At 47.2% G+C, this 23,152-nt stretch overlaps 9 protein-coding genes across 9 annotated transcripts; 2 read left to right on the top strand and 7 right to left on the bottom strand.

Annotated features, from left to right (window-relative positions):
* Positions 1-889: 889 nt before the first annotated feature.
* On the bottom strand, positions 890-5,555 carry EURHEDRAFT_467353 (putative ABC multidrug transporter; the record flags this gene model as incomplete). Its single annotated transcript, XM_040785171.1, has 6 exons — positions 890-1,295; positions 1,346-1,575; positions 1,628-1,861; positions 1,918-2,856; positions 2,913-4,442; positions 4,503-5,555. The coding sequence occupies 6 exons, from the start codon at positions 5,553-5,555 to the stop codon at positions 890-892; spliced, it is 4,392 nt and encodes a 1,463-aa protein (XP_040634059.1).
* Positions 5,556-5,985: 430 nt separating this feature from the next.
* On the top strand, positions 5,986-8,224 carry EURHEDRAFT_309774 (uncharacterized protein). Its single transcript, XM_040778304.1, has 7 exons — positions 5,986-6,074; positions 6,126-6,149; positions 6,209-6,318; positions 6,408-6,724; positions 6,775-7,064; positions 7,125-7,562; positions 7,613-8,224. The coding sequence occupies exons 1-7, from the start codon at positions 6,045-6,047 to the stop codon at positions 8,078-8,080; spliced, it is 1,677 nt and encodes a 558-aa protein (XP_040634058.1). The 5' UTR covers positions 5,986-6,044; the 3' UTR covers positions 8,081-8,224.
* Positions 7,899-9,336, bottom strand: EURHEDRAFT_417516 (uncharacterized protein). The gene is made up of 2 exons (XM_040783221.1): positions 8,837-9,336; positions 7,899-8,782 (listed from the first exon to the last, which is right to left on the bottom strand). Exons 1-2 carry the CDS (start codon positions 9,111-9,113, stop codon positions 8,211-8,213), a joined length of 849 nt encoding a protein of 282 aa, XP_040634057.1. The 5' UTR covers positions 9,114-9,336; the 3' UTR covers positions 7,899-8,210.
* Positions 9,337-9,728: 392 nt separating this feature from the next.
* EURHEDRAFT_550449 (uncharacterized protein) lies at positions 9,729-10,532 on the bottom strand. Its single transcript, XM_040787518.1, has one exon. The coding sequence runs from the start codon at positions 10,164-10,166 to the stop codon at positions 9,816-9,818; it is 351 nt and encodes a 116-aa protein (XP_040634056.1). The 5' UTR covers positions 10,167-10,532; the 3' UTR covers positions 9,729-9,815.
* A 4,365-nt stretch (positions 10,533-14,897) lies between these two features.
* On the top strand, positions 14,898-16,364 carry EURHEDRAFT_390428 (uncharacterized protein). The gene is made up of 4 exons (XM_040779831.1): positions 14,898-15,431; positions 15,491-15,740; positions 15,803-16,126; positions 16,185-16,364. Exons 1-3 carry the CDS (start codon positions 15,124-15,126, stop codon positions 15,872-15,874), a joined length of 630 nt encoding a protein of 209 aa, XP_040634055.1. The 5' UTR covers positions 14,898-15,123; the 3' UTR covers positions 15,875-16,126; positions 16,185-16,364.
* Positions 16,365-17,406: 1,042 nt separating this feature from the next.
* EURHEDRAFT_417515 (uncharacterized protein) lies at positions 17,407-18,879 on the bottom strand. Its single transcript, XM_040783220.1, is given in 3 exon segments — positions 17,407-18,208; positions 18,272-18,679; positions 18,691-18,879. 2 exon segments carry the CDS (start codon positions 18,422-18,424, stop codon positions 17,567-17,569), a joined length of 795 nt encoding a protein of 264 aa, XP_040634054.1. The 5' UTR covers positions 18,425-18,679; positions 18,691-18,879; the 3' UTR covers positions 17,407-17,566.
* Positions 18,360-19,063, bottom strand: EURHEDRAFT_417514 (uncharacterized protein). The gene is given in 3 exon segments (XM_040783219.1): positions 18,360-18,679; positions 18,691-18,990; positions 19,015-19,063. The coding sequence occupies 2 exon segments, from the start codon at positions 18,964-18,966 to the stop codon at positions 18,671-18,673; spliced, it is 285 nt and encodes a 94-aa protein (XP_040634053.1). The 5' UTR covers positions 18,967-18,990; positions 19,015-19,063; the 3' UTR covers positions 18,360-18,670.
* An 834-nt stretch (positions 19,064-19,897) lies between these two features.
* EURHEDRAFT_527090 (uncharacterized protein) lies at positions 19,898-20,941 on the bottom strand (the record flags this gene model as incomplete). Its single annotated transcript, XM_040787010.1, is given in 3 exon segments — positions 19,898-19,962; positions 19,982-20,377; positions 20,401-20,941. The coding sequence occupies 3 exon segments, from the start codon at positions 20,594-20,596 to the stop codon at positions 19,898-19,900; spliced, it is 657 nt and encodes a 218-aa protein (XP_040634052.1). The 5' UTR covers positions 20,597-20,941.
* Positions 20,942-21,342: 401 nt separating this feature from the next.
* On the bottom strand, positions 21,343-22,267 carry EURHEDRAFT_417512 (uncharacterized protein). The gene is made up of 3 exons (XM_040783218.1): positions 21,913-22,267; positions 21,688-21,843; positions 21,343-21,633 (listed from the first exon to the last, which is right to left on the bottom strand). The coding sequence occupies exons 1-3, from the start codon at positions 22,131-22,133 to the stop codon at positions 21,501-21,503; spliced, it is 510 nt and encodes a 169-aa protein (XP_040634051.1). The 5' UTR covers positions 22,134-22,267; the 3' UTR covers positions 21,343-21,500.
* Positions 22,268-23,152: the final 885 nt, after the last annotated feature.

Below are 23,152 nucleotides of genomic sequence, written 5' to 3'. Positions count from 1 at the left end.
TCTGAACCGGTTTCCGGGACGAGGACGAGCTCATCAGCATCACTAAAGAGACAGTTGCCGCTATCGCCGGTGAGGATTCTAATGGTGATGTTACTTGTACAAAGATTCAAAATAAGCCCTACCTGGTCCCTACCTGGTTTGTTCCGTGGCACTTACCCGGGGATTATATTCGTAAAATGCACCCGTTGTATCATAGAAGAACTCTCCTGGAAAATGACGGGCAAGGTGAGATCGATGCCGACCTTCGACGAGAGATGCACATCAAGGCTGACATCGAAAACGAACGGGATGAGTGGTACTTCGGGGAGTTTTACGATTGCTTGGATGGTGTCTTTCGTGGTCTTGCAAGTGGCACGGTAGAGCGGCTCTATACTTTGTTGAAGTTAGCGTTCAGTTCCTGCTGGAGCTTACCAAGAACGGGGACCCGGACAGTAGGAAACCGATAGCCTTCCTCGGTGAGGTACTTTCCGTACTCAATGTCTACTCCATTCTTTTGGACTGTGGGTTGTTGGAAGTCAGTCTCCGCAGGCCATGCATCTATCAAATGTCGTCTTGATTGTATTCCTGAGATTGAAACCGGTCTTAGCTATATACTCCTCCCGTTGTCCACCCCGACGTTGCTGGAAAAGGCGTGGGGCCATCACGCTGCGTGAGACTTTCTGGTGTATTCCCCAGCATGGTATAGTACGTCGAATTCAGCATGACAACGATCGTGCTTGCGGCTGTTGTATGTTTTGATGTGAATCTCTACCAATTTACCAGTACTGGGTTTGTGCGCTTTTTTTGTAGACATTGAATGAATAAAACAATATGTAAGCTTCTATACGAATATGAGCAAGTCCTCTCCAACCAATTTACTTCCTCAAATAACCGACAGCACTCAATCCACCTAACCAGATTTCCTCTTCGGCACGCGCACCAACCAATACAACAGCACAGCAACCCCGATATTAAACACACAGTAAGCCCACATAAACCCAAAGTCCCGCCACCGATTGTCAAAGCTGACGTTAATCGACGATAAAAACCCATTCGTATCGTTCATGGAACAGTATCGACATTCCGTGCTGTTTAGGTTATCGAGATAGCCACCTGCTTGAGACAAGTAGTCAGATAGATAATTGCCACATGTTGTGAAATTTGGCGCGTTGAAGGTAATGAATTCATCTGAGCTGCATTGGACGGGTGCATTTGCGAGCGATGTACCGAGGAAGCCTTCGACGACGTAAGTGAATGGATTGACGCGGTACATGAAGATCCAAAAACCAGGGAGTTCTATTGGGCCAGCGAGGACGCTTTTTGGAGTTAGTTGTATACATATAGTTTGTGTCAATGGAGAACGTACCCGCAAAATGCGAACATGAGAATCATGAGCAAGTTCACTATACCACCGGCAACATCGGCACTTTCGATGGCAGCAATTACCATGTTTGCAAAGGTGCTCGTAAGCAGGAAAAACATCCACACATGCAAGAACATAGTGATACCCCGGGAATGGACCTGGTTCGTCCACTCTGCGTTGCGATAGAGGCCCATTGGGAAATACCAGGTAACGAAACAGAAAACTCCCACGAGCTGTCGCAAGTTAGCAGTGGTCCACAAAATGTACGAAATATTAGATACTGACGGAATTCCAAGCAAGTTCCACCAGAATGTTCGCGATCATAAATGCCTTCCACGAGTAGGCCTTAGACGGACGCTCCCGTGCCTCGTACATGGTCCGCTGAGAAACAAACACCGGAAGAATTTGATTGACCAGCTGAGGGAAAGTAGCCAGAAAAATGAATATACCAAGCATTTGGTTTCGAAGACCACGTTGGGTGTTCTCTGCATTCAGGAAGGATAGCCCTATGAAAAGTGTCTACCACATCGTCAGTAAACTGGTTTAATAATAAAGAGAGAAGAGTGTCAACGAACCGAGCCAATGCCGAGAAGAGCCTTGGAGTAAATGTAAGACGGGGTTCTCCAGTATTGCTGGAAGACGCGCTTCGTCACCTCGAGAAACTGGTCATTTGCTGGCGCTGCGAATTCTTGATAAGCAGAGGGGTCATCGCTTCCCTGCTTTTGATTCGAATTCGAAATTATCATAAGCTCGTCTAGTTCAGCTTGTACGCCACGGTACTCAGGGCTATTTCTCCAGATCCCCGGCCAGTCAATCTCCGTGTGAGCACCAGGGGCGGCACCAATAACCTCAAGCATGTACTCAGCCGGATTAGCTCCCGGAGGCCTCGAATGTGCGCCGTTGCGTGTGAAATAATCAACCAGCACTTGCGAATCCTTTCCAACGTCACCGAAATAAATTGTCCTACCCTTAGAGAGCAGTAATAACCGGTCGAATCTCTGGAAAAGCATTGCAGATGGTTGGTGAATGGTACAGAGGATAGCTTGTCCATTTTTGGTGAGCTTCTCCATCAAGTTACAAATTGACCAAGATGTCTGACTGTCGAGTCCGGAAGTCGGTTCGTCGAGGAAGAGAAGGAGTTCTGGTCGAGCGGCGAGTTCGACCCCGATGGTTAGTCGCTTACGTTGCTCGACATTGAGACCCTCACCAGGAACACCAATAAAAGCATCGGAGTATTCCTCCATGTTGAGAAGACTGATCACTGTATTCACATACTCGAGCTTCTCTTGCTGGGAGTACCGTGGAGGCTGTCGAAGGAGGGCGCTGAAATTGAGAGCCTCACGAACGGTTGCAGTGTGAAGGTGCAAGTCTTGCTGTTGAACATAACCAGTCTTTCGCTGAAATGATTCATCACGAGGTTGGCCATCGACAAGCATTTCGCCAGTGACAACTCCCATGGTGACTCGGCTAGCGAGTACATCGAGCAAGGTAGTCTTGCCGGCGCCAGACGCTCCCTAGATACCCGGTCAACAAAATAGGAACTATATTGAAATGCAGCTTTGCAGCATACCATTAGAGCTGTGAGAGTACCAGGTTTGGTCCAACCATCAACATGGTCCAGGATCCTGCGAGGCTCACCCTTGATCTTGATGTCGTAACATAGATTCCGCCAGTGAAACGTAGATTTTTGCTTTTCGACATCGACTACTTCATCTTTGCGTACGGCCTCTTCTCTGACGGGTTCAACTGCTTCGGTCTTCTCAATGTCTTGTTGTTGTTGGCGTTTATGTTTGCTAACGACCTCCCGGCTGAACAAGAGGACTTCTCCCTTGGACCGCTCGGAAGCAATAAACTCGGTAGCCAGCAAGTGAAGCATCATATATCCAAGCATAAAGGCTATCAGTATCCCAAAGTTGCGCCAGCGATGAGAAGGTTTATAGCCATAAGCAACATCCAGGTACGTCGTACCGCTCACAACGTCTTGTCCTGGAATCGCACCCTGTTGCGAACATGCCCGTGTACTTGACGCTACGGATTCGTAACCAGCTCCTTGTGGCACAAATGTCGAGCAGGTAAAGTCGCGCCCGTTGAACTCGTTGATCAAAGCGGCCTCGAGAGTGTAATAAATTGGGTTCGCCCATCGAGCCCAGCCAATCCAATCTCGCATGTATGCTGGAGGAATGGCGTAGCCCGTATACAAGACAAGACCAAGAAGGATAACCGACGAGGGAGCCAAGGCTTGAGCGATTGACTTGGTCGTAGACCCAATCAAGCGAAACATCATCGACATGACAAGCGTTGTGGTGAAGCTGATCAACAGGAAGAAAAAATAGGCACCTGCTTCGCGACGGAGATTTGTCATGAAGTACAAAACCGTATTGATCATGATAGCGTTGACTATTTTATAAGGCAGGTCCACAATCATAGATGCAAATGCTTCAGCACTCGGGTGATAGAAGGCATACCGGCTATGTTTCTCGACGATTTTTCGTTTCGCATACAGGGTCATGATTTCGAGTATGCTGCCAAAAGCGTTCATCAAGATAATAAAAAAGATTAGAAGGCCTCGTTTGTCAAAAGTGTCCGTGGTGGGTTGCAAGTTATAGAAAATGCTGCTGATGATGAGAGCTTCGGAGAAGTTAGAAACCAGCATAGTGATCGTGAGACTTGGATCTGTCTTGAGCAACACGAAGCCTCGCCACATGTTGAGGCACAGTTGTTCTATATAGGACAGTGTGAATGGGGACCGTTTGCGTTGGAATTTAGATTGATCCTGGCATCTCAACTCGAGGAACTTATCATAGTCCTCCCCATGGAACGGATGAGCCTGTAAGTAAGCTTCCACTTCCTCCATCAGCCTTTTCCGGTGCCGACTCTCCCTCCAAGCCACGGAAAATTCGTCTGGCGATCGGGGAGCGCTGTGCTCACAGCCAGGTCGAATTATGCGCTCCTGAGGGCTCGTCATGGAGGTCAAGAAGTCTGCCGTCGTCTGCTGCTCAGGACAGACAAAGCCAAGGTCCTCGAAATACGGTTTCGCTTCGCTAGCTTTTCCAAAAAATATCTGTCGGCCTTGGTAGAGAAGTATAACTTTGTCGAAGATCTAAGAGAAACAAGTGGTAAGTTCCATTTTTTCTAAACTTTGCATCGAATGTGCACTTACATCGTATGCGTCTTGAGGCGCTTGGTAAATGGCAACAAAAGAGGTACACCCCATGTGATCAGCTTGCGTCCGAAGAGTGCGACAGAATTCCACGGCATTTGCACTGTCGAGTCCACGAGTACTGTTATCCCAGCATTGAAGCGGCGAATAGCTCAAACTAGCTTCAGCGATTGTGACCCTTTTCCTCTCGCCGCCACTAACACCTCGAACAAAGTCATCACCCACGCGAGTGTTCTTGGTGTGGGAAATTCCAACCATTGCCATTATCACATCTCGAAGGTGTTCGGCATATTCGTGTCGAGAGATTCCGTCGGGGATGTTCTTGGGGCACCGGGCTCTGGCTGCAAAATAGAGAGTATCGCCAACCGTCATTTGAGGGAAGTGATGGTCAACCTCGGCGGTATATATGGCCTCTCCTCGAAAATCAGATTGCATCTGCTTGGGATTGATACCTTGGTAATTAATAGTCGCATTGTCTGCCACGTAAAACCCGTGCGTATCGCCGGCGATGGTCTTCAGGAAGGTCGAGCATCCAGAGCCGGGAGGACCAAGGACAGCCACCATTTCACCATTGTGTACAACACCCTCCAAGTTGCGTAGTATGTCGACCCGGTGCTGACGTTTGCGTAACATTTTCCCGGTCATAGTGCCAGCTTGGAGGAAGATGTTTCCAACGGTTTTCTGAAAGTCCATTTCGGTACCGTATCCATAGACGTCAAGATTTTTGAACGCCACGCCGGCCGTCTTCGGTGGGTTGTTATTGAGGGCGTTCCTCCTGCTTTCGAAAAATGACCTTGTCCATTTTCTAGCGTCAAAATCTGGGCTGTTCGGATTGAGCGGGCCATCAGCTGGGACTTGAAAGAGAGCTCCGGGAGCGCAATGAGATTGAGCAGTGAGTTTCCGAGCCAGATCATAGATTCCCTCGCTAGTACGGTCGTCTTCGATAGATCTGTCATGGCTCAAGCGTGTTGTTATGACGGTTGGAAGTGAATCATTGCATAACGAGGAAGGTGATGGCCTTTCGTTCCCAGACGGGAAGTCCCCCAACCCCATTGTGTCTGAAGTATTGAGCTCTGTGGACGATAGGTTCCGCAAAAAAAGTGCTGAGTGAAGGAAGATCGAAAATGAACCAGAGATAGCAATTGACCAGACGACAACCTACAAAAACCAGAGCGTTGAAGATTTCTCTGGCCTTTATGTTTTCGTTTCACGACTGTGCTGACAGCCATGCTGACCTGTGTTTTGTTTTTGCTGAAGCCTGTCTATATCTTCGGTTGTTTGTACTGTTAATCTTGATAGCTAAAAGTCCGAAAGACCGATGTCCGCCATCACGGCTTACCGAGCGAGATTCTTCCGCCCATTGTCCAAATCGGGAAAGTGCACCGGTATCGGCGGAGTTTCGGACTTTGCCAAGACTCCCGCGACCCCGTGCAGCTCTGGCCAATTGGACGTCGACCTCTACCAGTTCCTCGAAACAGCTACTTTTGCAACCGACAACCGTGTAAACTCCATTACTACCATCTGGTAGTACAGAGCTGAACTATGCTGTCTACGCAGTTGAACGACCTTTCGGTATGCCGGACAACGTTAATCGGGTGTGACATCATGCTAACTTAGTTCTAGTGTATAGCATGCAAGGCGCGCAAGGTGCGGGCTAATGCATACGTCGGCATCTCGGAGAATTTCAACACTCATTGGAAAACTAGGTCCGCTGCAGCCGGGTTAAGCCTCGATGTGACCGATGCGAAACCCGCGGTATAGATTGCTGTTACCCCAAGCGCGTCAAGAGACAAAGCGCGCATGAGAAGCGCGGAATGTAAGCATCCTCGGAGCAGTGACTATCAAATAGACCAAGCGCAGTATCATTTACTAATGCTGATCTTCTGGAGCTAACCTGTCCTACAGTACCAGGAACAACACTGTCCTAAGTACCATCTTAGGACGATTGCAGCGCTTGGAGGAGCAAAGCACCAACAATAATTTCCACGATGCGCCTGAGCCTACGGCTCCGAGTGCCTCCGCAGCTTCTACTACCCCGTCGAGCCATTTCGACTCGGACAACTCCCCTATTTCAATCTCGTCGGTAACCCGAGCTGACCCCTTAAAAATCCTCGAAGATGCCATCGACCAGATGCGAAGGCTCAAATTGCAGTTCTATTCGAGACAAGTCATAACGGGAACGATCCACATACCCACTGATCTGGCGAAGGAATGGCTTCACAGCAAGTTCTCTCCATGATACTCTGCCCTCACTTGCTAAGTCAATAACCAGACTATTTTGCTCGTACTTCGAATAATCTTTTCCGAAGTCTTATCAACAGACAATTGATAGAGATGATGCCCGATATTATTGATCTTCCACACGTTCATTTAGATCCTGTTGTACTCATACTCTATTTTGCAATTCTCTATATCGGATGTGTGTTCAATGCAAATAACCTACACGCAAGCCAAGTCTCCCACTATGCCACCTCCTGCTACTTGGCGTGTCTACGAGCGCTTCCATACTGGCAGCGAGAGGTGCAAGGCTCTACAATGGATTTTGTCGCGGCATTGTTCATGGTCAGTATATGCGCCCTTGGTTGCGGGTTTCATGCTGACAGTGTGCTTTCGCGAGTTAAGGCACAAGTCGCATTATTATGCTCTGACGATGATCTCGCCTGGCAGATGCACCAACACACATGTGATTTTGCACGGGCCTTGGGCCTGCACAATATTGATCGTGGCGACTATGCCGGATTTCGGGACGAAGCGCGATCAGACGAAGACCGAGAAGGATTCTGGCAGTTGATTCAAATCGACCTTGTCGTTCGACTTGTGCTTAACAAACCACCTCTGATTACAGCAGATACATGGAAAGTCAACCTTCCTTGGCTCAACAGCTCCCAACCACCAGCGGATATACACGCGACTACTTTCATTATTCACTCCCGGGTGACGTTGATCGTAATGCACTTTTTCGGGATACTAGACGAAGCTGGCATGGGTGATGGCGAATTGCAACGCTGCACTGAAGAATTGTGTCATGAAATCAAGGATCTGCTACTTGATTGGCAAGCTGTTAGACCATCGACTCCTGTCTTTGCATTTTCAGAACTAACGAGCACCAGAGAGACTGGCTTCTTGCACCTTCAGCTCATAAAGGCGAAGAATTCACCAAAACGGACGTTGTAATTACGGGCTACACCTTCATCATATTCATGCTCCGCAAAGTAGGCATTATCGGGCCTCATTTGACCAAGTCCACGACAGGAACTCCAGGACTGCTGTCTCCGCTTGCCCTTGAAGCATCGCGTCGCGTCATTGAAATTTCTATTGAGCTGTGCAACATGTTCCCTTATCCAGAGGGCTTGTCGATGGTGCTGGTATACTATCGGCCTGATATCGCTATTGCGCTACTTTACTCTCATGTTCTACACTCGACTGATGACCCTGGCATTGTAGAAGATATGGATCGCCTTGGGAAATTATCAAAATGTGTCTGTTTTATTTCACATGGCTGTCGCGAGCTCGCGCCTATTGGCAGGGCTATGGAAACTCTCAACCGGATGATGACAGACCAGGGCGTCTCAGCTTAGAGCATATGTTTAGATCCTATCATGACCTGCACAACATATTCAAGCACGACGATGAGAAAACTTATTGACATCTAATCATTGCGAACATCCGCATTATACCAACGCCATTATATATAAAACCATTACTCAATCATGTACGCTTATGCTCCTTCGCAGTTCTCGAATCCAACTCCGTCGGGAGTGAACTGGTATGTTCCAGCTCCACCGGCTGCGCAAACTGTGGTTGCGGCACTTGCGCTAGCGCAACATCGTACCCATATCCATATTGATGAGGAGCTGTCCCACCCATGGCCATCCCCAGCCCACCAGCAGCAGCAACACCCGCTTTCAAATCTTGTAGTTGCTTCGCTGAAACAGCGCGTTGTTTCCTCTCCCAAGCTCCCCAGATCAGCGCGGAGCCGGCAATGATACCAAGCGGTATACCGAGACCGAGACCGACTGCGAGACGAGTTGATTTATCGTCCGAGGAAGTTCCGCTGCTATCGCTGTTGGTGCTATTATCGGTGCTATTGTCGGCAGTATTACCGCTATTTGATGCATTCAATGCCGCAACTCCGGGAATCACGGTTCCGGGAGCGACGTAAAATGCACGATCCTCTGCGCAGTTTATATTGTTGCTATCGATACTGGTGACGCTTCCACAACAATACTGGTTGTCCAGGGCGTTAACCACCCTATACCCTGTCTGCGGAGTATGGCTCTCTTGTATCTAATCAGCATCTCATCGCGAACCGAGTTCCTCTCGAGAAAACATACGGCATGGCTTCGCATTAGCACAAACTCCCGGCCAATTCCTATTCGTGCAACTCCCTCTCGCAAAAGATGGACCGTTATTACCCTGCAAATAACAAAGGCCATTAGACAAACAAATATCGTTTTTGCTGCAGCATATTGAGGTGGACGCGGTGGTGTTGCAGGGAACGTCATCTATCGCGATGTCTCCGTTGACGAAGTAGCAGGTTTGGGCGAAGGATGTTGATATCAAAAGATTGGTGAAAAAGAAGAGGGGTCGGAGAAGCAGCAGTTTCTTCATTTCCGTGGTATCGGCGAACGGTCATTCAATATATAGCGGAATATACCCTGGACAACATCCGGGGATTTCACAACACAAACCGACAAAACGAGAAAACAGAAAACGAAAAACAAAACGAATCAAAAAAAAAGGCAGACCCTCTGCTTTTAAACCCGCCCCAATCCAACCAAAATCCAGTAAAGATCACCCCGAATACGAGGCTCTGCAGCGACACCTCGCTCGGCACCGCCAACAACCTATCCTGCACGAGGAGCAAAGGTACTATATGTATATGTGGCTATGTGACTCCGGAAATCAACTCCGTCGCAAACCCTATGTTCTAGTAACCCACTGGCCGTCCTATTCGCCGCCAGCCCATCATTCGTGGTGGACCTTATCCGAGAGTGCAGACCAAGACGGTGCTAGGTTGTTTTAGGCTCTAATCGGGCGGCTGTGCCCGTACGAAACCTGCGCTACGAGTAAGTGAAGAGTTCCGATTGAGCGGTAGCTTGATTTGTCTATTCTTGGCTAGGCCTACAAGTAAATACACGCACTGGTATTGGGGACACGGGGGATCAACCTCGGGAATCCACCCTGTACCTCTGCGCTGGTTTCCAGTTCATCTATTTGACATACGCTAACATAAGATTCAACAAAAGGCACAACCCTGGATCAAGATCTCAATCTCGATCTGATCTGATTTTGAAATAAAAAATTCCAATCCTAGCTGTATACCCCCCACCACCAACCCGACTCGTCTGAAAGCCCCCCTCTTCCGCACAATCCCCATGCGGATAGGGCTTTTAGAGCTTCCCAGCGCCAAAACTCGAAGTATTTGTCCGTGGCGGCCAGAATGTCGCATCTGCCTTTGGCATCTTCCCACATCCACCTCCCCTCTGATTTAAACAGGAAATGCTCGGCAAAACCAAGCTGAGAGGACTGGATTCCGCCGGCTCTAGCGGGTAGTGTGTACGTTCCGATGTGTCGCGTTACTGACGATCGCGTCAACAAGGGTTCCAGTCTAGATAGTATCGTGCACGTTCTTAAAAGGCCTCGAATACGGCGCGGGAACATGAACGGCCCAGCATCTGGACCACCGTCAGCGCCATCACTGCAGTATTCGACATCTGTACTCGTCGTGCCAGCGACGAAGCCCGAGAATACAGCATGCACGATACTAGTCCCGTTCTCGGTATCGGATCTAGATTGCGGACCCGTGTAGCCGATGTCGTCGACGCCGACGAAGCCAAATTGCTACGCGAAGTACAGCCCGTTTTCGTGTTTGGCGCGCGACATGGCTATAGCGAAGGTTATGCCTCTGAGACCGGAGGTTGAGACATTGGTGATGGACCATTTAAGGCCAATGTTGGCGGTTGCTAGCATAGAGAGGAAATACAGGAGAGCAGTGGCTCTCATGGTGTGATATTCTGCAATTGTGTGATACTGGATGAAAGTTGATTGTATAAACGAGAGAAAATGGCTATGATACGATGGAAAACAGATGTCAGTACGATTCTCGAGCCTTTTATGTTCATTTATGACACCTTGATCGCAACTCGATCAATATTCTCCTCGGTGTCGACATTTCATCTCTAACCAGCATCAAACACTGCCAGTCCGGAGTATACATGATTCAGCTCTGAAGAATAGAAAAGAAAAACTTAAGCGAAGGATCAGAAGCCGGACCCAAGAATACGTGGAGAATCAACCACGACACGGCATAGGCACCGCCCAACAAGCGAGGGATCCAAAAGGGCTCTGCAGACGTTTGTCGATCTTAATCACGGAAGATGATACGTGACAGCTCTGATGAATTCTTTATCGATAAACAAGCGATGTTCCATGTTCGGCTAACAGAAAATGTATCGATCTCTTTCCCGGAATGGCAGCATGTTCAACGGCACAAGCTAATAACTAATATAAGTCTAAGCCGTTTCGCGCTCCTCCGCAGATTCATCACTCGCCGTTCTAATCTCCTGATTCGCAACTTGTATGACCAGAATCCATGTCTTCCATGACATACGTATCATCTGAGGTCATGTCAGCTCCGTGGCTCGCGGCATAGCTTGTTCCCATTATCTTGGCTTTTTGCTGGAACCATGTCATGGTTGTCCATGACCACTGTGGCGTGTTAGCTGGGCTTTGTGTTGACTTTCTCTGGGGCACTCTACTTTCGAACCATCGTTGATTCTTATTAAATACCGGACATGGCTATATATGAAAGCACGACACCCACTTGTGTCTTGCATTGTACTACGCTATAAGCATGTATTATTGCTGAATGATTGTCAGCAAATCTTTAGGATATGTCCAGAATACAGACGGATGCATACACATTTATACTACGACCATGTAAAGCCGCTACCTGTATTGCCCCTTGGCTTCACTTCCAGCACCAGAAAGCTTGCCTGCATGTCGCACAGGTTTCTGTACCATAATACTTAGTCCATACTTCCTAGAAATTGAAGTTTGCCCTAGTATCGGATAGTCATGTTGAGTCCATGTTCGATCTTCATTCGTGCGTAGTGTGCCGAGCCATCGATGTAATCGAGTCTACACACCAAGGGCACGACGCACAGGTCTGGAAAAGAAACACAAACTCACCCATATAGACAATTCAACACAATATAACGACGGATCCTTGCACCTCGAATAAGGGCTTGCTTAATATTCTCTGGCAGTTGTTCCTGGATCTTTCAAAGTAAGTCTCAAAATCTGAGATGATTCTTTTCCTCGGTGATTTGGGATGAAGGAGGAAGTTTAGGAAGACATGTGTGACCTGAAATGGACATATTATTTCTGAAGCAGGAGTTTTTGCAGCGACGTCAGCCGGTCCGTGGGCTCGGTATCGTTTGATTTTCGGCCTTCTGTTAGAGTTTGATGGCGTAAATATATTATGAGACTTTTGTAGTTAGAGCAATGAAAGATTGGTAACTATACTAAGCCACCACCCAAGTGAATTCATTCCGAAAATTTCGGTGCTATTCCAGGATTCTAGACGACGGAGGTTGCGCACTACTGACTTATAGATCTGTTGCATAAACATGCTGGTTTGTTCGAAAGGCTCCTTTGTTCTCGCAATTGAAAGGTTTTCTAACGCTCTGATTTTAACCAAGGCTGTGCTGATAATACCATCCAGTACCTCCAAGTCTGCTGACGTGAATTAGTCTAACACCATTAAGATGGCGATAATAATACCAACCAGTTCATATGCCGGATTTCAAGCTCCCCTTAAAAGCTATTTTCATCTTTCGCTCCTATTGCAGGAAGCCGTAGTTGAAGCCGGTGGGTGAAGTCAAAGAGGACGAAGGAGAGGGCATTGATCATGATACTTTGTTGCTGCTCCCTTGTGGGAGCTATTAGGCAGACGATGTCCGGATGCGAGAGTGCCGACTCATTTTTGCCCACGACTTCTTCAAAGACCTGAAGGACCGCGTCTATGCCATGTTAGCAAGGATCAACCAGAGTAAGACCACAGCACGTACCCGACAGAAGCAGTATGCAAACGCTCTCGTCTGTCGGAGGTCCTGTATTTATTGTTGTGGATGCCAAGTGTTCCATCACCGTATTGGCAATTTGGAATCTCGCACAGCTATCCTGAGTATCCCAGCATCGCAGAGGTTATACAGTGAGGCCGCCGGTGGTTTGGAATGTTCGTCGAGTGGTCGAGCCTGTATCAAACTTGGGGGACGAGCTTTCTTTTCAGGATGTCATTAGCAAAGTGGTTTAGCATTGCTAGCTGGGCAAAGCCCAACCTGTTGGGCAGCATGGGGAAGAAGGGGTGTGATATTGAGGATCCTACCAGACAGATCGAAAGGACAAATTTATAAAAAGACAAATTTATAAAAAGACCATTTATCAATGCCTGAGGGTTGGTTCGTTATTTGCTGGTGTAGTATGAGTGCAGGATGCGTTGCAGCAAGATGAATAGTAAGAAAGGCAAGTCCTGAGCTGAATTGCAGTATCCGAAGGCTTGACGGTGTGTTTGACGCTAGTGTGAGGGACAAAGAAATGTACGACCACGGGACATAGTATGGATGGAAAGAATAGATGCAGGTTATTGAATTGCCACAACAAGAAAAAGGCAATAATACCGGCCAAAGCGCGGAAATAGCCGTCGTGCGGATAGAAATACTAACATTTATGGCATTTTTACTTTCTGTGCATTAACTGTATTTTATTCCTACAACATTCTGGTTATGTACATCTACAATCCTGTGCGCAAAGCTCGTAAAATGTATCAAACCACAAGATGAGAAAGAGAACCTAATCCATCTTACTGTATCCCTCCCCGTAGTACTTATTGTTGACACCCCGTGGATCGCTTCGATTCAAACCTCAGAGAGGCGACCACCACCCCTTCCAACCATAGCCCTAAACCTACCTTCTCCGTGTCAATGTTCTGCAGAAATTCAGCTGCCGCGTTCGCAGATATGACAGCATTGCATTACTTCACAGTTGCCTCCAATACTAGCCCGCGGTGTCTTTTGAGATACCGTTCCTGAGTCTCTGGCGTTAATGTTCCGGCGCGGATACCCAAGTCTTGTGACATGGGCCCAGCACTTGATCGGGTTGTACAATGTCGAGCATCTTTGAATCTCCAGTCTGGATCTATAAACCGCGGCCAGATTTCTGCTCAAGAAGGGGGTTCTCCATCCTTTGATAATACAAAAAATCGGTCGACTCGATAGCCCGAAAAATAATGCATGCTGTAGTGCTTTAAAACCTATTATTATTTTATACTACATGTAACAAACACGCTGCGACATGAGAAGCGTGTGCATATCAACATTGACCAAAATGAATTCCAGTAGTTTTGGAAGAAGTAGCACCGCACTATACAAGATTCGGTTTATTATACCTTTCTTCACATTGGGCAGTCTTGGTATATAGATACGATTTTGAAGTTCTACGGCTTTTTATACTGGTGCTGTATGTCAGCAATGATGAAATAAGTTTGACAGCGGGCGCTAGTGACTAGCTTTCGACCCGGTCCCACTACACTGCACCACATGGGTCCGTCCGACTATTAGATTAACTACTCGAATCGCTACTTGATGTACTGTACGACATGGCTGTTTAGTATGTGGGTGATGAATTGTATTGTATTAATTCTATTTTGCGGGGTCTATATAGAGACTCTTGCTTGGAGTTTGTGGTTTTTGCCAGGCGCGGTCAATCGCCGCTTATAATAAGCAACAACAGTAAACAGCTTAACGCCATGATTACGTGTACATATCGCTAGGAACAAGAAAATAAAAAAAGCAGAAGAAGATAACAGGAAGCCGGGAGTTGAGCCTGGGCCTCGCGCTCTGTTGAGCTACAGCCCGTCCCCGGATATTTACCGTATTCAAGTGGCCCATATGTTTGAAAGAATTTGCCTGAAGCTTTATACTGACTGAGAAAAAAATAGTGCCCTGGAAATATGAGTCTCATAAGAATTTAAGACCAAATTAGATTGATAAATTCATGTATAGTCGAACGAAATAAACATGTCATAAAATAAGATTGACCAGCGCAGCAAATAAGAAAAGAGTCATCATAGTTGCCATACAAATTATAGGTATTGAGCTAAGGATAGAAGCACTATCATTATTGCAACCTCAATCAAAGCTGTAGGTGCTGCAATACAAATCCTCCGTTTACTGATGTGACGGTTAGCAGGCGGCCAGAAAGGGCTACTTCGGCGGCCGTTTTAGGAGTCCTGCTAACCAAATCCCGTCTAGGCATCAGGCGAGCGTATTCTCATGGCCACGGGCTTTCCCTCCACGCCAGGCCACGAGTTCCATGTTCCTTGACGCTAGTCTCAAAATGGGACTTTTGTTGCTATTTCGTTCAACATCATCGATCCAGACGCTCTCGCTGCGGTCGCTGCGGTCGCTGTGGAGGGAGCCTTTTTTGGCTCCCCCCTCGACCATCATGCTCTCTTCAGTTATAAGTCCCATCATGCCGACCGTGTGCTTCCCTGCTACCGCTGCTATCCCCACCTTTATCTCCTACTCTGGGCTTTCCTTTGTTTGCTGTGTCGACCATGGCGCCTCGCTCCCGACCGGTTGGATCTGACGACAATGAGAATCAGATAGATGCCAGCTCTGATCTGACCAAGACATTTTCAGATAACGGATCTGATAGTGACTCCACCAGCGACCCGGAACTTGATAGTGAGGATTCGGATGGTGAAGAGGAACCCAGCAACGATATCTCCAATGATGAGGGCCAGCTGCTTCCTGAACACTATTTGACCCAAGCAGAGAGCTTGAATGTCTCCCAGCTTCGACAGCAGCGGTACAGTGATGGCACTCAGGAAAGACTCAATGAGACCCGCATGTACCGGAATAGGTAGGTAACTCTCTTGACCCTTAGGCTATGTTGAAAGCTCACTGGTGGCTTCCTGGCAGATATTGTCGGCATATTGGTGTCAACCCGGTACAGCACTGGCAATGGATCTCAGACTCAGATGAGGCAGTCTGTTTCCTGTATGCATTCTTTGGCTGGCGGTGTGATATCTGTCACAGCAAGAATGGTTGGCACTGCCCAGGCATTGGATTCAAGAGCTTGCTTGACTCATTCTGGAAGCCATGGCATCTTGTTCTGAAACAGGAAACGGCGTCAGGACTGAGCAAAGTTATAATTGTCAAGGTGCAGGATGTGAGTATATCATTTCCCTTCTGTTCTTGCCAAGTAAGGAACAGCCGCCGATGAATGTATAGGTCATCGCCATTGTTGCCAAAGAGAAAGGCCTAGAGCTCAACCGGCGGCCAAAGAAAGAACATGAATATTGAAGATGTTGCTGAGTTTGCACGCGTTCTCTTGACCACTACTGAGATGACATTTGACTGCAGCTGGCAGTGTATTCAGATCCTTTTCTTCTGTCAGCTTGCAGTGACAGCTGCAAGCCGTCCAGGGGCACTCCTCCACCTTCACTATCAGGACATAGCGCTCACCCTGATCTGAGATTCAGAGGGCAGATGCCCTTGATTATTTATTTTCTTGAAGCCGGACTTCACGAAGAGGTTCCTTGGGAAGAAGGCTGTGTAAGTGTTCTTATTCTCATAGCTCCTTGGGAGCCGGTTCGCTGACAGAATTGTATAGGAATGAGTTTAAGATTCCAGAAATCATCTTGATCCAACTTTAGTCCTCAGTCCGCATATATGCTTGCTGAGTATGCTCTTTCATATCAAAGGCTTCAAGAACATTTCTACAACTGGGCCAGTATTGGGTTCCCCGGAGAAACTCTACAGCCTTGGGGTACTGGATGGTGTCACGAGCTCGTAATAGTAGATAATGACGAAGTGATATTCCTATCTCAACTATTGTAGCCATCGACGAGAATACCGAATCTGGGGAAGAAGAAAGAGAAAATCATCTCGTCGACAGAGAGAACTATATACAGCATGTGTGCTTGGAAAAGGGGTTAGTCCTGTGTTTGTTGCATCTGGCTATCTGACGGCGTTCGCACGCTTAAGCTGCAAGGCTAGGGCTTTCTTTATCTGTTTGCATGGTGGCGTTGTTAGCTCCATTGATGCTGTTTGCTGGTCTTGGCGTCGACACAGCGTCAAGCCGTCACAGATGGCAAAGGACAGCTGGAACTGAAACTAAAGGACAACATACTAGATAAATTTGTGTTCTGCCAGGTGGAGCGGGAAACTGCTGGATATTGAATCGCCTCGAAGAAAAGACTGACGGCATCTGTGGTGCAGTCACAGATGCGTTGAGGCAGTGAGATCTAGACCTCTGCAGAGCCCGCCCCTGGACCCTATGCAAGGCCCAGGGCCCGTCTAGCTAGAGCCCGCGGCTGACCCTACAGCCCATGGTCAACCCGCTAAGGGCCCATCTATGCATGAATATGATGCAGAACTTGCTACCAAATAAATAACAGTAATTTACACTTGTCACAGTCATTACAGGTTTCGATAATAGTAAGCAACCATATTTCCTATGAAATTTAGAATATTTTATTGTATTCGAATTCTTGAGCCCTTTATTGATTACCGTTCAGACTCATCTTATTTCTCTATTCATTACCTCGGCGAAGATGCATGTCTACGGAGCCTAGCGCCAGGGGCGGAGGGGAGGGGGGCGGAATACCAGCGATATGTTCTTACTTAGGATCGATCTCAAGTGTAGCCACACCCTGAGATAGTTAACCCTATTTGTCCCTGCTGTCGATGTAACACAAGAAACCTGGAGATGGCAACACATGGCGCTCGGTACTATGTATCCAAAACGTGTTCATACTCCCGAACGTGGGGTATCACGGGGACCCCGCGTGGTTTCCACCATACCGAGCTTTGAAAAGGATTCTTTAATCTCCCCAAGACAGGGACAATGTTGAATTGGATCAGCCAGAATGAATTCGGCTCCTGACTACAACAGTACCTGCAGTACATGTTTTCATGACTGACACGATCCACGAAACGGTAGCCGCAAATCCGCAGCACGACTGAAAATATATTCTGAAGACTTTATCCACATCACACCTCAAGCCACATCTCAATCTCCTCCACCTGTACATCCATCTGCCAATCTCCCCTCCAAGACGTCGCACCATAAATCTCATTCCCAGAAGAGACACTGTGAAAGACTGTCATCCGCTTAAGCTCCCTCTCCAACACCAAAGCCACTCCATTCCCTTTCTCTCCGAAAATAAGGCTCCCGTTCTCGTCGATCTTAAACCCTGGCCGCTCGGCATTATAACCTCTAAACATATCGTGGACGGGGCTTAGTTGGAACAAGAGACAGTGATTCCTTCCCTCCTTATCAGAGGAGTCATACCATGGGAGGTGATATCCGAAAACCAGCTTTTCGTTCATCTGTGTAAGGCGACCAGAGATAAGGAGGATGATGACAGCTTCTTCAGCTGGGATTGTGGTAATTTGTTCCGCAAGAGCAGCAACGTTTGTTGTCGACATATTCTCATCAAGATCATAGTGCTTGTGTAGCTGAAGGTTGGGAAAGCTCAGCGTCTCAATGAGAATCATTCCCAGTTGAGAGAAAACAGGCAGTGTGGCTATGCTGCCTAGCTTAGGTGGCGTTAGAGGGGTCTTGGTGTCGTTCTCGTCATACGTCTTGTAAAGAGAGGATAGGAGGCGGTGATAGCCTCTGAATAACTCCGGCTATTTTCTTCAGTTAGTTCCTTTCTATCGAACCCTTCAATCAGGAGAGCGTGCGAGACATACCGTCTTATTGATGGCCTGGTCAAACATCTCCCAGGTAATACCCATACCAGGAACCTGAGCAAACACTCTAACAACGCAATCTGCAACACGATCCAGATCGGCATCTTGCTCGATCTGAGCAACCGGTTTCCCAAACTGTGTAACCAAAAGCATCTTCACCAAAGTCTGAAATTCATCCTGCGGGATACTCAAATTGTGAAGACGCTCCGGCTGCTCTCCACGAAATTCCTTAGCAAACTTCCGGAACCCATCTCGTGGAATGCCACCCCGCCCTACTTGTGGGGGTTAGGAAACGACATATAACACATCAAGCAAATCATGGAACATCTCATCACCATCCTCATCATAATTTGTCTTGCATATACCTTCCAACTGTCCCCATTCAATACACTAGTGAAATCAAACGCCCTGCGCTCAGCCTGCATCCTCGCGAATTCCGCATCAAAGGGCAATCTCTTCCCGTCACAAGTTGTCGCGAGACTTTGGAAGATGAGGCGACGGGTATCAGCTGGTGCTCTGGTTCGAGTATCAATGCTTTCTTCGTAGACAGGTCTGGAGCGTTCGGAGTCAGTCCAGACAAGTGCTCTGAGGAGGCCATCGAATGTCAAGTGTGTAGGCAAGGATAGGGAGTCATAGAATGGTGCTTGAGAAAGGTATAGAAGGCTGTTGTAAATTAGAGCACCTGCTTGTGCCATGGATGGTGGCAGGACTCCGGCGGTCTGAAGTAATGAGATGAAGGCGGACTGGGTGATGATTTTTGTTCCATTGTCGTTTGTGCAGAGAGATTTGAAATTCTTGCAAAGGTGTTGTAATTCCTCGCCCCTTATGATACCGAAGTCCTTGATTCTTTGGCTAAGTGTGTTGAGAATAGCGTTCTAATTGCTTCCTCCAATGCTTCCCCCTATAAAGAACACTATATCATTTAGATGGATTTTTCTTGTCTTCTTCTCTCTCCAGATTCGATTATTCTCGTTGATGGCTACACTAGTTTAGATAGGAATATCATCTCGTCAGTATCTACTAGTCCCCGAGTCCGTGACACCCACCAAGCACCTGCACCCAACTAGAGATCACCCAACCATAACCCTTGAGCAGCAATGAGAAAAGGGCAAAAATAATCACCGCTCAGAGAGACCAAAAAAAGACATAAAAACATACAACAGCTGGGATTCGCTGGTGGTCACCCACCCAACTACTAACCGGCCGGCGTGTGGCTTAAATGCGGTCGATAGTAGGGTGACGGCACCTAAAAGGTGCGAGGTGGTGTGAAATCTTGGCGCTCGCGCGACTAGCGTGGGTGCTCTGTAGAGGGGTGCGATATTCTACGGCCACTCACACCCTGGTGCGAAACCCCTCTCAGGGGTGCTAGTTGGCCCACTTGACAAAAGGGAGCGGCCTAGTCACCGTGCATGGTAGGCAGCAGGATATCTGTGCTGAGAGGCAAGCAAGGCAACAGGCCATGGGCGACTTAGTTTGTTAGTACCTGTCGGAAACACGGCTTAGTCAGGGTTGAAAGTAACTAATTTATTAGCTGAATCATCAAGTTATGCTTCCCGATTAGGAAAATTATGCACAGAATGGGCTAAAACGGGCACCCTGGGTGGGCGCGGGCGCCCAGTGACCGCCCTATGGGCTCAAACGGGTGGGCGACGGGCGGCCTCCCACCGCCCGTGGGCGGGCGGTGCCGAGGTCTACTACAGACCCACATACCTTTAAGGTTGCACATAACATAGCGCTCCTCCATGATCAGAGTGTCCTCTTCCCATTTTCCAGTGGATGGGTTAAAGCAAACTCCACCATGTATGCCATCCTCATACTTAGTCTGGCGCGGAATTTCTCCAGAGACGAGGAAAAAGTCATCTAGAACGGTGTGTGGCTGATCACTCTTCAGCAGAGTCGCTCCGGCCACCTCTAATTCTTCAAACGAGGGATCTGCTTCGAGGGAAATCGGGCGATCTGCCTGGACTCCACGAAATGCTGGGCGGTTTGGGTGAACGTCCATCATCACAGGCTCCTCACAATTGTTACTGTTCTTGATGGAATCAATTGCCTTAGTCAAGCCACCTGTCATTTCTAACCTCAGCGAGATCCGGATAAACTGTAAGTCTAATCGGGGAATTTTTACTCACCCGAGTGGTCTATCAGGCCGATTTCTGCTCGGAGACGACGGGAATTTCTATCCCAAACTTCGCCTTCAGGTCCTGCATCAAACAAGAGATAGTGCTTCCTATCTCCCTTGGTTGCAATCTGTCTCGTCGTCAGCCACGCCGCGTCCAAGTCAAAGTCTGCCAAATAGTAACGGGAAGGGGAAGGGAGAAACCACATACAAGAAGCAAGGAAATACCATGAGAAGCGCAGCAGATATCATCCATACGCATCTCCACGCTCCGAGCCTGGTCTCAAAGGAGTGAGAGGGATACCCATGAACCGACTCGGGACCTTCACCGCGGCATTGGGACTTGGGGATATGGGGTCGAGCTCGTCATTGACGATGACATGAATGTCAAGACTGTCAATCTCCGTCAACATGCTGCTTTTACCCAGTGGATTTATAGCGAAAAACCTTTGTTTCTAGAAGAAATTTTATATATGACGAATTTATTTAGCATGACATCACGAATGAGGTTGATATTTGCTGAGGCGGCTATATGCCGTTTTCAGTCGGCTGCCGACTGTATACAGAAATATAATAATACTCCCGAGTGGACGGCCGGAGAATGTAAGAGATCAGGTAAAAATTCTATTCTAATCGATAATTTTCTTTAGAATGAACTCGAGACTTTTGATTCATCAAAAACGTGTTCCCTCTACTCAAAAGAGGTCAAGAGACTGGACTCCTTTTTGTGGACTAGGACCCGGTTCAATCAACAATGGCCACGACGCCCGATTTCCACCGCATGCACACGTGAAATGATTGGGAGCATGGGCTAGCTCTCAAAGGAACAGAGAAAGCTGGAATGAGGATTCCAAAGGCGTACGCCGAAGCAGTGAACGACCCGTTATATGGTACAAAATGTAAGAGGAACCACTCTCGGCAACTACTCCAATGTTTGTCGTGGGAAGGGATTGCTGTACATTTGCGATGCAGATTATATAAAAGAAATGACGTTCAAATTAAAAGATAGCTTCAAATACAGGAAAATGGTTCATTTTCCATTAAACGCCACGCTAAACGCCAAGTAAAGAAAGTGCCTATAATATACCATTTCAACGCCATGAGTTCTCACATTTACTTCCCAACATAGTTGAAGTTGGTTCCATCATACTCATATGCGTAGTCGGCGACATCAAAGCCCCAATCGCCCGGGCTGCTCTTACTGCAAACACTCTTGTCGTTGCTGTTAAACGCCTTGCAGTGTGGTCTACCCAATCAGTTAGCGACAGGACGTTCCATGAATAGATAAATAAGAACTTACCCAAGATCGCCAGTGAACCCTGTGATCTCATACCAGGTATCATCTTCATTGCCGCAACTCGGGTCATATGTGTCGATACTGTAATCCCTGTACAGGTTTGTCATGGAAGCTCCTTGAGAACTCTGGGATGCGCCAATAGCAGGGAAAAGATATGCTCTTTCCATGAACAGTCAGCGTATCATTCTTCAAACAGCGTCGAAAGGAGATGAACTATTTCCAACATACCCTCTTCCACCTTGAAGACTCGACGCAAACGGGAATTCCTCTGGCGATGTGTATTGCTGGTTGTTACTCCATTGGTTTGCTGCTGGAGGCTGCTTGACACCCTGTTTTAATGGCTTGAAGGGGTTCTTGTTTGCGCCACTGCCTTTCTCTTGACGGTTTTTGTTTTTCACGCTTGTAACCACACGCTGCCTATAAGTTAGAACAAGAAATGTTAGCATCATGCTTAGGCTGCGGCATATCGTACGACTTGGATGTAGTCACCACATCCAAGTCCGCAAATTGCGGATGTTGGATATCATCCCGATATCGAAGTCCAATTGCGGATATCCATTGGATATCCAACAGTATATGTTGGATACCCAACAAATATCCGCACTAGCATAAAATTCGCTAATTTACCCTATTCCAGACTATCAGGTGACAGTTATGAAGCTGACAAATCCCTGTTTTAAAACCGAACGTATTCATGTTTTGGTTATGACAATACTATTCTGCACTTTCCCCTACGTACTATATGAAATAATAAGAAATGATCTTGTATTTATCATCAAATACCATTAAAATGATAGATTTGGCATGGATTTTAGAGTAAATAAGGCATGGTTGCGAGTAATTCTATGATTGTTGGTTGATTCACACAGTCAGGGTGGAAATATATATTTAACATAGTGTGAGCTAAGTACATTTTCTAGCAAAGGACTACAGTATAACATTAATCTATGAAATTTTGTTGAATTCCATTTAAAATTGCACAGGAAGATAGAGAAAAGCATCATAAAGCTATATATAACCTTAAATTAACATGTCCGTATATAAAAGTAGAGAGAAAACTACACTCAAAAACCAGATTTGACGGACTTAATGGTGTTCATTTTAATTTTCATGATCGACGGATTTTGCTGATATCCGTTGGATATCCATCCAATATCTGTTGGATATCTATTGGATATCCAACAGACTATCCACTAAATATCCACTTCTGCCTGAAAATACCCAATTAGTGTCTGGTATTATTTATCCAACACATCAAAGTCGTGTTCATGGCTCCATTTGCCTATATCTCTGATATTTTCAGTTCTGATATTTGTGAGTCTCACTCTGAATCTACAGTCATTACTCCCTTCTTATTCTTCATTAATCATGTCGTAATCGCAAGCATCTGGTAGTCAATATGAAGCATCCCACTATGCGGATTCCTTCATTGATCCAGAACTACTTCAATCTGATGATTTCACTGACG

The sequence above is a fragment of the Aspergillus ruber genome, assembly GCF_000600275.1.
Source record: "Aspergillus ruber CBS 135680 unplaced genomic scaffold scaffold00051, whole genome shotgun sequence".
NCBI lineage: Eukaryota > Fungi > Ascomycota > Eurotiomycetes > Eurotiales > Aspergillaceae > Aspergillus > Aspergillus ruber.
Note: the sequence above shows the minus strand (reverse complement) of the source record. Positions and strands in the feature narration are given on the sequence as shown.